The following is a 14,073-nucleotide window of genomic DNA, read 5'->3' on the forward strand; positions in this document are numbered from 1 at the left end:
CTTTCTTAAGAATTGGGGCCTCGCCAATTGGTGTGTTTTTTTATATTTTATTTTCTTTTAATATGTTAAAATAATATGTTGTTATGTCTGTTGGTTATACATTTTTCAGTTTTATTGTGTGATTGACTATAAATGATTTCTTAGTTTTATTCGTGTGGGAAGTTGTGTATTCAAGAATGCGCTTAAATTTATGGTCAAATATAAAATATATAGTATTTATTTGTATCGCATAATTATTCTAATTAAGATATTTTTATTAGTTATAATGGGATTCTTGAGAATGTAGTGTCACCAATATATGTCTTTGCTGTATTAGGTTCAGGAAGTTTTAATAATGTAATAAATAATTTGTTTTTTATATGTTTATATGTTTTCGTATATTCTATTTTATTTTATGTGTATGTTATAAATATTATTTTATATATATCGAATATTTTATTAAGTCAAATATAGATGCTATCATATGTGTAACAAAATGGTAACCTTATAAACTAATTTCTTTAAAATAAATTAAAAGTATTTATTCATTGTATTGTATTTACTACTTAATTAATTGTTTTATTTAATTATTATCTTTTATATATATATCTTTTTGTTTTTTTTGTATTTTTTCTTATTATATGAAGTCATTAGTCATAGTCATTGATCGTCAAGTTCGTATATAACTCGGTAATTTAAATAGGGAATATTTATTATTAGAAATATTGGAATTTTTAATTTATTCATTTACTCTTGGATACTTTAATTATTATAGAGACAGTTTGACGGTAGCAGAAAAGTCTTCAGTAGCTGTGGGTCTAGCTAAAATAATACATTTTCTAACTTGTTTTTATTCTGTCCATTAGGGTTCAATATATTATTGTTATGAAATCCTCCACGAAAGTTAGATATGAACATTGTTTACTCCATATAGGAGTTTCAACAATTGTTCGAATTCCCGCTTTCTTTTTATAATACAATGAAGTGGCTGATACTAAATGTATCCCCTTTTCCTCTTTATTTTAATAAAGCTACTAAGGAGCCTCATTCTACACATGCAAAATAATATTGGAATTGATTCATGATTTATATATTGCCGATAGTTGCTTCGGCTCAAACTTTAGAGTTTTTTCCAAGGTAATATATTTATCAATGTTTATTTTATATTTTTCATTTAATATGTTGCCGGTAATTTCTTCGGCTGGCGCCTTAGGATTTTTTTATCCCAAGGAGGTATCTTTATGTATTTTATATAACTATTTTCTTATATTGCCGGTAAATTCTTCGGCTGGCGCCTTAGGATATTCTTTATCCCAAGGTGGATACCTTTATATTTATATATATATTTCTTTTATATATTTTTATATCGATATTTTTCCTTTTATTTTTATTTATTTTTACCTTTTTCCGGTATTGTCATCGGCTGGCTTCCCAGGCTTGTTTTGCCCCGGAATATTATTTAATTTATTTAATTTTGAGTCGTTGGGGAAAGTCGGTAAACTTCAGTCGTTGTCATGGGTTTTCGTTTAAGATCTTTATTTTTCATCATATTATTTCTTTTATATCGTATATATACTTATTTTTTGATTTTAATTTTGTTGAAATTTTTTATTAATAATAATTAGTTCAGTTATGTTATTAAAATTCTGCTTTTATTTAAATATATTTATTTTGTATATATTATAATAATATATTATTAATTATTATATTATTTTTCTTCTTTATTTTATTATTATCAAAACAATGTTATAAAATGTTTATTGTTATTTTTAATTTCTAATTTTCTTCATAGTGGTTAATCTAAACTAAGAGATTATTATACTTGTATTATATTTGCCATTCAATATTTATTTTCAAAGTTTAATTCAATTTTGACTTCTATTAGAATTTTATTTTGGAATTTTTACATAATTTATGCAAAAATTAGTCACGTAGGGTGATATGAAACTAATATCAAATATGTGTATAACATATTTAGTAGTGTAATACATATTTTTATTTAATATTATTAAATTGTGTTCAGGTTTTCCTTTTAGGAAAATCTAATATATATATATGTTTAAATAACAACACGAATATGTTTTTAGTGGGAAATTAAAATATTTATATTACGTTTTATTTCTTTTTATATAATATAAGTGTAAACTATTATTGAAGTACCCAAGTTCATCTTTACTTGTGTAATATTACTTTTAATTTTCATACTTATTATGAGGTATAACTATAATAGCTAAATTATAGTTTATAATTGCTAAATAATAAATTTATAACTTCTATAAACAATATTCTTCCTTTTATTAACAATTTTTATAATTAATAAATCATTTGTAATGTTGTATTTTTATAATTTTCTATCACTAAAAAGTGGATTAATTTAAAAAAATAATATTACTTCAATGAGTTGAATTTATTCATTGCTTAAAATCTATTAGATATATTTCCTCAAAACTTTAGACTTATGTATTTTTATGTTAAGTTTTAAAAAATTTATTATAGTTTTAAACCGTTTTTCCTTATTATTAGGGAAAATTGCTACAAAATTTAATATCTATAGAAAAATGTTTATCAATTATGAAATATATATATTGTATTTGTAGGTATTAAACATCGATAATAAAATTTTTTGTAATACTTTATACATATAATTATTGATAAGAACGCGTTTGTTCTTATTAATTTCCAAGAAGTTATATCAAACTTCCAACACGCACATGCACGCGTTGGATGATATATTTTGTATTTATTAATGGTAAACTGCCGAGCACTTAAACTCGTAGTTTGCCTTACTAATCAAATTTGTAATAAAAAGATCAACTCCAAAATTCTTATTTGTATTTTATGTGTTTATTTATTTCTTTATTTATTTCCAGGTAGTTTGGACAATTTGTTGTTAAATGTGCTATTTTTTACCAGTTGTTACTCGTCTGACCGTTCAACCAAAAAGAGGAAGTCTTTTAGCTTGAACTCAACACAGAAGCTGCTCTCATGTCCCTAATCAAGCTTAAAGCTTACTTCATTCTCCTTTTGTTGCCAAACAGCTGATTACTAGTGTTTGACAACGTTAAGAAGATGAAGTCTTTTATGTAGCTATTACGACCAAGATTTTACCTTACGGAGATTTAACATCCTCCCCCGCGTTGAATTATTTGAATAATTTGAATAATTTAACTAAAAGTACGATAAAATGCATGCCTGCAATTGATATGGCATAACTGCACCTTAATTTTAAATAAACAAGTTGATCTAGGTCATGAGAGCTTGCTTCTGTGTTGTTTTTTTTGCTTGTTTACATCTTAAATTGCACATGATTTTCAACTGTCAAAATTGTAAAAAGCATTGTTAACATTTTTTGTTATTAAGTTTATAAGAACAATTAAAAGTTTCATATGTGAATTTTAATAATTTCAATTAGTTACAATTAATTTATTGGTTATTAATTCAAAATTTTGAATGTATTTATAAAATTTAAATTTAAATTTAAAAGTGAATTTAAGCCATATTAAATATTACGTTGATGAATCATAGACTGAAGTACATCGCTGGACGCCTCATCAGATAACTGTGTACTTATATTATTTAAAAATTTTACATCATGTTTTGTCTTCCCCAGATTTTTGGTGTGAGATCAGCAGTTGCTCGATCGTTTGGATACCTTCGAATTGCGTCCGAAATGATTGATACTACTAACCGATGAATTTGGTACCTGTATAGGCCTTTTTGATGCTGTCACTTGTTGCTTTGTTGCTTCTTTTGGTTGTATTGGTGGTATCTTGTCATCTTCACTGTCGTTGGTTTCAGAAAAAAGTGGAGCCAAATTATGTATGGCACGTCTCACAATACCTGATGCTGTTTTAACATCGACCACACGTACCATTCCGTCAGTACCCTTATGTATATTGGTTACTCGACCCAATGCCCACTGAAGAGGAGGTAAATTTCCATCCTTCATGATGACTAAAGTGTTTTCTTGCAAATTTTTGCATTCTTCTCGCCATTTACGTCGGTATTGTAGCTCATTTAGATATTCAGAGTTCCACCGTCTCCAGAATTCATGTTTTATGTGGGACACCAATTTCCACCTCGTTAGTAATGATGTCTTTAAATTTGTTGTGGTTGTACTTGCTGGTGCTGTAAGAGCTTCACCAATTAGAAAGTGGCCTGGCGTAAGTGCTTCAAAGTCATTTGGATCATTCGACATTGGAGTAATCGGTCTTGAATTTAAAATCGCCTCTATTTCAATAACAACTGTTTCTAACTCTTCGTACGTTAAGGATTCTGTGGCAACGCTGCGCACAAGTAAATGTTTCGCCGACTTCACTGCTGCTTCCCAGAGTCCTCCGAAGTGAGGCGTACGAGGAGGAATGAAGTTAAATTTAATACCTTTTTTGCTGCACGCTCTTTCAATTACTTCTCCTGATTTTTTTGAGTAAATTATTTCTACTAGTTCATTCAGTTTGTTATTGGCTCCAACAAAATTAGTTGCATTGTCACAAAATAGATTTTGGCAAAGCCCACGCCTCGCAACAAAACGTTTAACTGATCCAATAAATGCGTCGGTAGTTAGGTCACTTACCAGCTCCAAATGTACTGCCTTGGTGGCAAAACAACAGAAAACAGCAATATATGCCTTGTGCGGCCGCTTTCCTCTTACTTTGTAGTGTACCCAAATTGGTCCACAAAAATCGACTCCCGTGTTAAGAAATGGTCTACTTGGATGGACTCGAGCATGTGGAAGATTTCCCATAATTTGATTGAAAGTTACAGGTCTACACCTTGTACAACGAATACAGTGTTGCACGATGGACCGTGCCATTACCTTCCCCTTGATCGGCCAAAATTTTTGCCGTGTCGCTGCCAATAATGCTTGGCCACCGCAATGCATGTTTTCTTCGTGAATTTTCTTCATTAATAGCTTAACTATGCAGTCATTGTATGGGAGGAGCATTTGATGTTTAGCATTATATGTTAGATTTGATGCGTCTAATCTTCCTCCGACCCGAACGATATCATATTTATCTAAAAACGGAGTCAATGCAGCTAACGAGCTAGATGCTTTCACCAGTTTGCGATGCTTTAAATCAATTACCTCTTCCTTGAATTCAGTAGCCTGAATGCATTTCACGATGTACCTAAGTGATTCTTCTAACTCTTCCGGATGTAATTCATTGGTATGATTATTAAATTGAAGTCGCTTACTACGCCTTATGAACCGTAGCACATAACCAACAATGTGAAGCAATGTGTTAAAAGAATTTCTGTGGTTTACCTTGTATATCCATTCAGTATCATCTTCGGTTGCTGTTAGCATCACTTTCTGCGAAGTTTTTTTTAACTCGGCGTTGTCTGGCTGATTGCATAGGGCCTTATTAAATTTGGCCACATATCTTCACGACCATGTAGAAACATAGGACCATAGAACCATAAATTATGAGTTTGCAATTGAGATGGTTTGATGCCGCGTGAGAAGGCATCTGCTGGATTTAGTCTTGAACTTACATTTCGCCACTGACTTGGTGCGGATAAGTCTTGAATTGCCGCAGTCCTGTTTGCTACAAATTGTTGATGTTTTGCTGGCAATGAATTAATCCAGTAGAGTACAATTTCAGAATCAGTCCAGTAATATGATTCTGTCTTATGATTTAAATCGCCCTTTACCCTATTCATTTATGTGGCTCCTAGAAGAGCAGCGCACAATTCTAAGCGTGGAATGGTTTGCTTTTTGAGTGGGGCGACCCGAGATTTAGAGCATAGCAGTCGATTGATCAAGCGTCCATCTTTCAGTGTTGCTCGAATGTATATAGCTGCTCCATAAGCCTTTTCGGAAGCGTCACAAAATGCATGGAGTTGCACCGATGAAGCAATCTGCTGTCCAAAAATATGCCTATCTATCTGAAAATGGTGCAATGACCTTAACTCGTCACAGAAATTAATCCATCTGGTATGTACTTCACTCGGCACAGCTTCGTCCCATGATAAGTTGAGTTGCCACAGATCTTGAATTAGTATTTTTGCTGTTACTAACACTGGACCCAAAATACCCAGGGGATCGAATATTTTTGCTAAACTAGAAGTTATCGATCTTTTTGTTATTCGCTTAGATGGGGTTAAATCAATCCTTATGCTGAATTTGTCACGCTTTGGTTGCCACGATAATCCTAATGTTTTGACTGATGCTTGGTCTTCATTGCTGAAATCTAAATCGACCTCTTGGTCCTCTTTTGCTATGTCTTGAAGCAGCAAAGGATTATTAGCACACCATTTTCGCAATTTGAAACCAGCTGATTCCAATAAATCGTGAAGTTGACGTTGTATTTCTAAAGCTGTGTCAAGACTATCTGATCCACTAAGACAATCGTCCACATAAAAATCATTTATAATTGCCAAGGCTCCAAGCGGGTATTTAGTTGATTTGTCTTTTGCTAGTTGCTGCAAACACTTCGTAGCCAGATATGGCGCTGACCTTGTGCCATAAGTTACTGTATTTAATTGATAAAACTGCAATGGGTCGTTAGGCAATCTTCTCCACGCAATGATTTGGTATTTTCTATCATTTGGATGTATAAGGATTTGTCTATACATCTTTTCAATATCTGTGCAAAATGCAAATCTGGGGCATCTGAAACGAAGTAAAATGGAAAACAATTCACTCTGAATTTTTGGGCCTGTTAACAATATGTCATTTAATGATAACCCGTTGTTGGTCTTGCACGATGCGTCAAACACTACTCTCAATTTTGTTGAACTACTGGTAGGTCGAATTACACAATGATGTGGGATCAAATAATGTGATGTGATGTCCTCGATATGAATTTTGCTCATGTGGGCCAACTTTTCGTACTCATCCATAAATTCTACATACTGCTTCCAGACTGCTTCATCTTTGCTTAATCTTCTTTCTAGGGCATAAAATCGGTTTATCGCTGTGTTTTGAGACTCTCCGAGAATTGATGGATTTTGTTGAAACGGTAATCTCACAATAAATCGACCATGGTTGGTTTTTTGTACATTGTTTATAAAATGTGATTCGCACAACTCTTCTTGCTGAGTTACGTTTTTGTTTGTAGGTGATGCTTGATCGAGTTGCCAAAATTTCTCTATCACCTTTTCTATTTGTTCTTCATCGTCCGAGCAAATGCCGCATGTTTGCATCTGCACACCTAAATTGTTGTCAGTTATTTTTCCTATCACAATCCAGCCCAGTAACGTATTTTGCAATATTGGAAGATTATTGCCAATTTTAATCTGTCCGATCGACAGCAGTTCATGTGAAAATTCTGCCCCCAGTAAGAGATCAATATTACCCTTTTGGTGAAAGCAAGGATCAGCCAACTTAATATTGCTCGGTATGTCCCAATTTGAAATGTCGAGCTGCATGCTCGGTTGATCAGACACGATACTTGGTAACATGTACGCTTCCACTCTTGCGGCATATTCATTGATTTTGGAACTAAAACCCAAATTTACTCGCCTTTGAGCATTTTGTTTCCTTTGTCCAATACCTTCGATGCATGCGGATACATTCATTGGATTTTCTCCTAGTTTTTTGATGAGTCTTTCCGTTACAAGATTTACTTGTGAACCGGAGTCTAATAATGCTCTACATTCAACCTTGATGCCTTTATTGCTTTGTATTATTACGCGTGCTGTTCCCAATACAACATAACCCTTGTTGTAATTGTTATAATTGGAGATCAGGCTTATTGACTTACTCGAATTTGTTATTTTATTTGGGTTAGTGCATGTTGCATCTTCCAGATGTAAAAGAGAATTGTGTTTTTTATTGCATATTTTACAATTGCCTGACGAGCATTCTCTTGCAAAATGGCCAAACTTTAAACAATTAATGCACAACCGCATTTGTTTAACTAACTGAAGTCTTTTAGTGGGAAGTTCTTGTATGAATGACTTGCACGTGTACAATGGGTGACGATCATTCTTGCATGCCGGACATAGTTTTTCGTAATTTGATCCTTCGTTTGTTGCAGCAACTACTCTCGATGTGTTTAAGACCTTTACGTTGAATCCTCTGGCAAAAGCCTCCAGTGACAGAAATCGGCTTTCAATAAACTGTAGAAGTTCTTCGAACGACACGAGTGAACGATTATCCTTTAGAGATTGTTCAAATGCTGTTTGAGTTCCTCTATCTAATTTCTTTAACGTGAGGTGCACCAATATTGCATCCCATTCTTCTATTAGAATACCCTGTGCCTTTAAGCCCAAAATGCACTCCTTAGTGACATCATGCAGCGACTTCAAACCTGATGAAGTTTCCGCAGTTAAAGACGATTGGCTTAACAACTTGTTGAGTAACGCTGTAATGAGTAGACGTTTATTGTCGTATCGAGATCTTAAAATTTGCCATGCTGTGGCATAATTTTCTGTTGAAGCTGGCAAATGTTTGATTAAATTTTTCGGTTCACCGATTAAATTGGTGGTTAAATAAAACATTTTTTGCATTGGTTTAAATGGTTGCTCGTCAATGAGCTGTAAAAACAAATCGCGAAATTGTACCCACATTAATGGGTTTCCGTCAAAACTTGGAAGCGTAATTTGTGGCAATTTTACTGATTGCAATGTTACTGTATTTTCTGAGATACCATCACTAGAATTTAACAATTTTAGCTTTGATTTTATTAACATCAATTTATTGTGTAGTTTTGTTTCTATTTCAAAAAACACATCCCAACTGTAGTCCTTTACCGTGTCTGCAGTGGTGGAGTTCCATATTATATCATTGTTTTGTTCTAACTTGCTGAGATAATTTTCCAGCTGTGCCTGACTTGTCCTGTAAGCCACTTCTTGTTGCGGTTCTTCAAATGTTGATTCTATTTCCTTCATGGTCTTTTCAATGACGCGAATCAGCGCCCTTTGATTCCGTAACGGTTTTGTCACGTTTTTGTCTTCGGTCGACACCGGCTTGATCCCTTCTTGTTTCTTATCTCCTTCAATGGTTGCCATTTTTTACGTGAAAAATTAATACCTATATGAAATTAACAGTTGGTACCAGATGAATTTTGACTGAATATAATTGATCACGTGTCTTAATGCAATCACGTTATGTGTACATGCACCAAATTCTTAGCTGCCGTAGATTACGCACCAAGTGATGATCCTGTTAATGCTGCAATCACGTCGGGGTCACCAAAATGATAAGAACGCGTTTGTTCTTATTAATTTCCAAGAAGTTATATCAAACTTCCAACACGCACATGCACGCGTTGGATGATATATTTTGTATTTATTAATGGTAAACTGCCGAGCACTTAAACTCGTAGTTTGCCTTACTAATCAAATTTGTAATAAAAAGATCAATTCCAAAATTCTTATTTGTATTTTATGTGTTTATTTATTTCTTTATTTATTTCCAGGTAGTTTGGACAATTTGTTGTTAAATGTGCTATTTTTTACCAGTTGTTACTCGTCTGACCGTTCAACCAAAAAGAGGAAGAGCAGCACAGAAGCTGCTCTCATGTCCCTAATCAAGCTTAAAGCTTACTTCATTCTCCTTTTGTTGCCAAACAGCTGATTACTAGTGTTTGACAACGTTAAGAAGATGAAGTCTTTTATGTAGCTATTACGACCAAGATTTTACCTTACGGAGATTTAACAATTATTTTAAAATGTATATTGAAAATTTCAAAAATTTAATTTGAAACTCTAATTTATTTGTATGATTATTATATTTTTTATAATATTTTATTAATCTAAATGTACTAGGGTATTATTTAAAATGATTAATTTCTTGCAAAAAAAATATATTTTCTGTAACATTAATACTATTAATACTGGAAAGAAATTTATTTAGATATGTTAATTTCTTAAGACTTTTAAAAAACTTGTTGTTTTTTTTTTTTTAATAATAGGGAAATTTGGTTATTGGTAATATAAAAAGAAAAATACCTCCACCAATTCGTTAAGAAATGTGGCAAATGGTGATGTTGAGGGTGATGATGTTGGGTTGTTGTAAGGCCTTATAGTTTTTATTATACAGTATGTTTTTTATATTATTATTTTTTTAATTATTAATTTTAGTTCTTCCAGATTTAAGGGTGATTAACAATATAATTTCAATATAGTTTTAATTTTAATATATTTGAAAAAAATAATATTTTCAAATTTTATTTTTTTAATATAATTCAATAATATATTTAATATTTTTAGTAATAATTTTTTAATATAATTTTATGTTCGTTTTTTTTTTTAATTTTAAATTGAATTATATAATATTTAATATTCTTAATAAGATTTTTTCAATAAAGTTTTATGTTCGTTTTTTCTTCACGATGGCAATTCAAAAATAATAACAATAATTTGATTTTATTCATACAAAAATTAATTTTTTTGTTAAACCTAACTCACGTTTCTCCTGATGATGAGGATACTTGATTGTTGATGGTTGGGTTCTTTGCTGTCCAGGAATCCTTTTCTTCAGCTCCAGTTGGCAGCAGATAAATAATTTGTTCGAAGCGGCTGATTATAGGAAGTCACTTTCTTATTAAATTATTTTAATGTCTTGAAATTAGTGTTTATGACCGCGCGATTCTTTATTATTGAATTTGGCTTTTTTGTGATTTAAAAATTTTTTGGGTTACTTTTAATTTTTCACCACTTTGTTATTCACTTTATAATCCACCAAATGTTTTATTCAAATAGCACTTTGATCACTTTCCGAATAACACTTTTTTATCAAGGTTTATCAAGGTTTTCTTTTCTCCTTTCTTAGGATACTTGTTAGTTTTTAATCCACTGCAAACACCTTTGTTATCGGGTGTTATATATTGCAGGAATTTTATATTTTACACTCGCGTCGCGTACTTTTTATGTTTTCTGCAATTGTGACGAGTGTCCCTGCTCGGGCGCCAATTATTTCATTCGAGTTCGGTTATGTGTTTTAAAAAAGATAAATTTATTAATGGGTAGAATTCGCTTCTAACCCTCTTAAAACCGTGCAAAAGAATGAAAACTTAAAACTAACTTAAAACTAAAAATGAAAACTTCAATGTTCTACATATTACGATATTTACTTTAAAATGCTTAGCCGACAAAATCCAACAAAGTGAGCGATGCTCTTGCTTTTATATTCAAATGGTCCGAGCTTACAAATAAAGCTTTTTACTCAAAGCTTGCTCAGATCGTAATTTAAATTCTACTTGTTCTCTATATTTTCTCTTACAAAATAACTTTCTGTTTTATACTTAACCCAACAAAGTGAGAGCATGCGATAACATGCACGTGTTTTCATCAGAATATATGAAATTGGATGCTTCTTTGTCCATGCTCGGGCGCCAATGAAAAATACAATGGTTTTTGTATTTTTTTTAAGTTAAATTTATAAAAAATGAGAATCACAATACTTTATATTTTATTTAAGTTAAATTTATTAAAAATGAAAACTACAATAGTTTTGTATTTATTTTAAATTAATTTTACACTTAATTTAAGAAATTAAAATTTTAAATTCAATGTACATAAGTTAAGAAATTATAATTTTAAAGATTACTTAGAAAATTTAATTTTAGACTCAAAAACGCGTGCTGTTTATTCGGGACTTGAAATGCAAGAGCGCGATCGAGAATGCCAGTTCAATAGTGAAGCTAAAGAACTGTAAAAATTAATGTTGTTTTTTTGTATTTGGAAGTACCGTATATGTGCAAGGTTGACGAAAGTCAACATTGGGTTGCATATTGACAATAAAAAATGAGCAGCACGCGCGTTATTTTAACTACTTTAAAGAAAGCAAATTAAACAAAGCAAAAAAAATATAAAACATTCAACAATATTTATAGTTACAATGTTTAGTTAAAGATAATAGAATATAATAAAGTATGATGTAGATCTTTCGTTGTTTGATTAGGTCGAACAACGATAATAAAATAATTAGTAGGATGCAATGTAGATGTTTCGTTGTTTGATTAGGTGAATTTTAATTTTGCTGAGGTATCATTCAGTCGCGGTCCGGGTCGTTGCAATAAATTTGTTTTGTTGACTAGTTCGAAGCTCTGAGACCAAGGAAAAGCAAAGACGCTGTTTGTAGTGTTAAAATGACTGTCTTTATTATAAAATTTTATTGACTCAAGAGAGCTTCCAAATTAACTTATGCTAATTATTATGCTACAGAAGTTATACAAATTTCCACTAAATAGCTTCTAGTCAGAACATCAGAGGCGTTATATAACATTACTCTATTCACTGGACTCTAGCCAACGATGTCAGAACATCTGAGTCGTTATATACGATTCTACAAATTTATTTAGCCTTAGTATCAAAATACTATAGACTTTCAAAAAGACTTAGCGTTAGAGCAGGTGACTACTCACTTCGGGATGCTGGCGCTAAGTGATTTTGCATACAAAAATCTCGTCTAATTATATGCAATTATTGTCACTTTATTATTTGCACGCACAACCGCACAAGTGTAATTCCGCGTGCGTAAACAAATAATGCATTTCTTCGCGAGGTAACGGCTCTGCCGTGAGCTTGGCTTGACTTGTGCTGGCTTTGCGTGTGGATGTTCGCTGCTTGTTTCTTTATAATATATAAATAGATTGTTACGCAGACGAAATTATTGTAAAAATTATAAGTTTATATAAGGCGGAAATTTGTACAAAATTCCGTCCTTACAGTGAGAAGTAAGGAAAGCAAAAAAAAAAAAATTTGTTCAATCCCATTCTTTCTTTTAATTTGGTTTAGTTCGATTTCATCGACCTTATTGTCTTGAATATTATTTACAATTTTTATTTGGTCCTTTCTTTTATAAACATATAACACAATTATAATGATTAATACAATTCTTTTATTTCTTTTTTATATTTAAATTTTTCTAAATGAATATTTTCAAATTCTGGTATTTCTTGCGTTAAGGAGTTATCCAATTGTAATTGATATTTTTCATAGAATTCCTTTTTTTGATTATTATATTCAATGTTTGAAATTTTTATTTGACAGTTTGAAAAATTAATTAAATTATTTTTATTCAAAACTACTTTCCTTTTTGTACAATTTTAGGATAGGCTTAAATTTACAGCATTTTTTATTAATATAGAATCATCTTCAATAGGAATAACTTCTGTTACATTGTTTATTTTATATTGGTATGAGTTAGAAAATATACAACTCTTACTTAATTCTAGTTCCTTGAGCAAGGTATTTTCTTTATAATTATAATATTTTCCGCTAATGTTTATTACTAATTCGTTTTTTCCTACAATTTCTAAATTATTTTTGTTTGGTAATGGAATAATTAGATTTAGATCTGCCGTCACATAGTGTTCAAATTTAAATAAATTTTCTCAACATTCTTATCTTAAGGAAAACTCTGCGGCCTTTACTATTTAGCTATTTTATATTTAGGCATGATAAAATTGGTTTTTTAATGTATTTAGGATAAGAAATCCGTGCACATTAGCAGTGGTGGTTGTTTAAATTGCTTATCATTCATGTAAGCAAAATACCACCAACGCACAAGAAGATAACAATTACTTGATTATTTAGGATAGAGTATTTTCTTGTCTGCTCAAATTGCTTATTTACGCATGCTCAAATTACTTGTGTATTTAGGATAGAATATTTTCTTTGTTTATTTTATGATCAAATATTTTGTATCTTCAATTTGAGAGATAAACCAATATCATGCATTTAGTGATAAGGATAGATTTTAAGTTACTATATAAGCAGTTCATTTTTAAAAATAAATTTAGTGTCTTACAAACATTCAATGCGTATTAAACTTTTACTACGGGGTAATTTTTTAATATTTTTGGTCCTTCGAGTTTTTTTGTATCCACCACCAGTGGTAAGATACTTAAGGTATTAGAATCAGTGAATAAGCGTATCTGTAGCTTAGACAACAGACAAGTGTTTAAATTTGTGAAAAAGCGTATCTGTGGCTTAGACAACAGGCAAGTGTTTAAATTTGTGAAAAGCGTATCTGTGGCTTAAACAACAGATTATATATTTATAGCTGCTACTTCGAGTTTGATAAAATCCGTCGAATTTATTATGCGTGCCTGTGGCTTGAACAGCAGGTTAAAATATTAAACGGTTATATCGGACGCGTTTATAAAAAAAAAACGGTTAAAATGCCTATATCCAGAA

The 14,073-nt window shown here is 31.3% G+C and overlaps 2 protein-coding genes across 2 annotated transcripts; both read right to left on the reverse strand.

Annotated features, from left to right (window-relative positions):
- Positions 1–3,604: 3,604 nt before the first annotated feature.
- LOC119665845 lies at positions 3,605–5,287 on the reverse strand. The gene has a single exon (XM_038075097.1). The coding sequence runs from the start codon at positions 5,285–5,287 to the stop codon at positions 3,605–3,607; it is 1,683 nt and encodes a 560-aa protein (XP_037931025.1).
- Positions 5,288–5,643: 356 nt separating this feature from the next.
- Positions 5,644–8,937, reverse strand: LOC119665846. Its single transcript, XM_038075098.1, has 2 exons — positions 8,680–8,937; positions 5,644–8,601 (listed from the first exon to the last, which is right to left on the reverse strand). The coding sequence occupies exons 1-2, from the start codon at positions 8,935–8,937 to the stop codon at positions 5,644–5,646; spliced, it is 3,216 nt and encodes a 1,071-aa protein (XP_037931026.1).
- Positions 8,938–14,073: the final 5,136 nt, after the last annotated feature.

Source organism: Teleopsis dalmanni, chromosome 1 (assembly GCF_002237135.1).
Source record: "Teleopsis dalmanni isolate 2A chromosome 1, ASM223713v2, whole genome shotgun sequence".
NCBI lineage: Eukaryota > Metazoa > Arthropoda > Insecta > Diptera > Diopsidae > Teleopsis > Teleopsis dalmanni.

What these genes read in the sequence shown, in the direction of transcription:
- LOC119665845 (XM_038075097.1), bottom strand. Translation starts at nt 5,287, where the DNA reads ATGCTAACAGCAACCGAAGATGATACTGAATGGATATACAAGGTAAAC.
- LOC119665846 (XM_038075098.1), bottom strand. Translation starts at nt 8,937, where the DNA reads ATGGCAACCATTGAAGGAGATAAGAAACAAGAAGGGATCAAGCCGGTG. An exon ending in ACTCCACCACTGCAGACACG is followed by an intron (nt 8,602 to 8,679) that starts GTAAAGGACTAC and finishes ATAAAATCAAAG; the next exon opens with CTAAAATTGTTAAATTCTAG.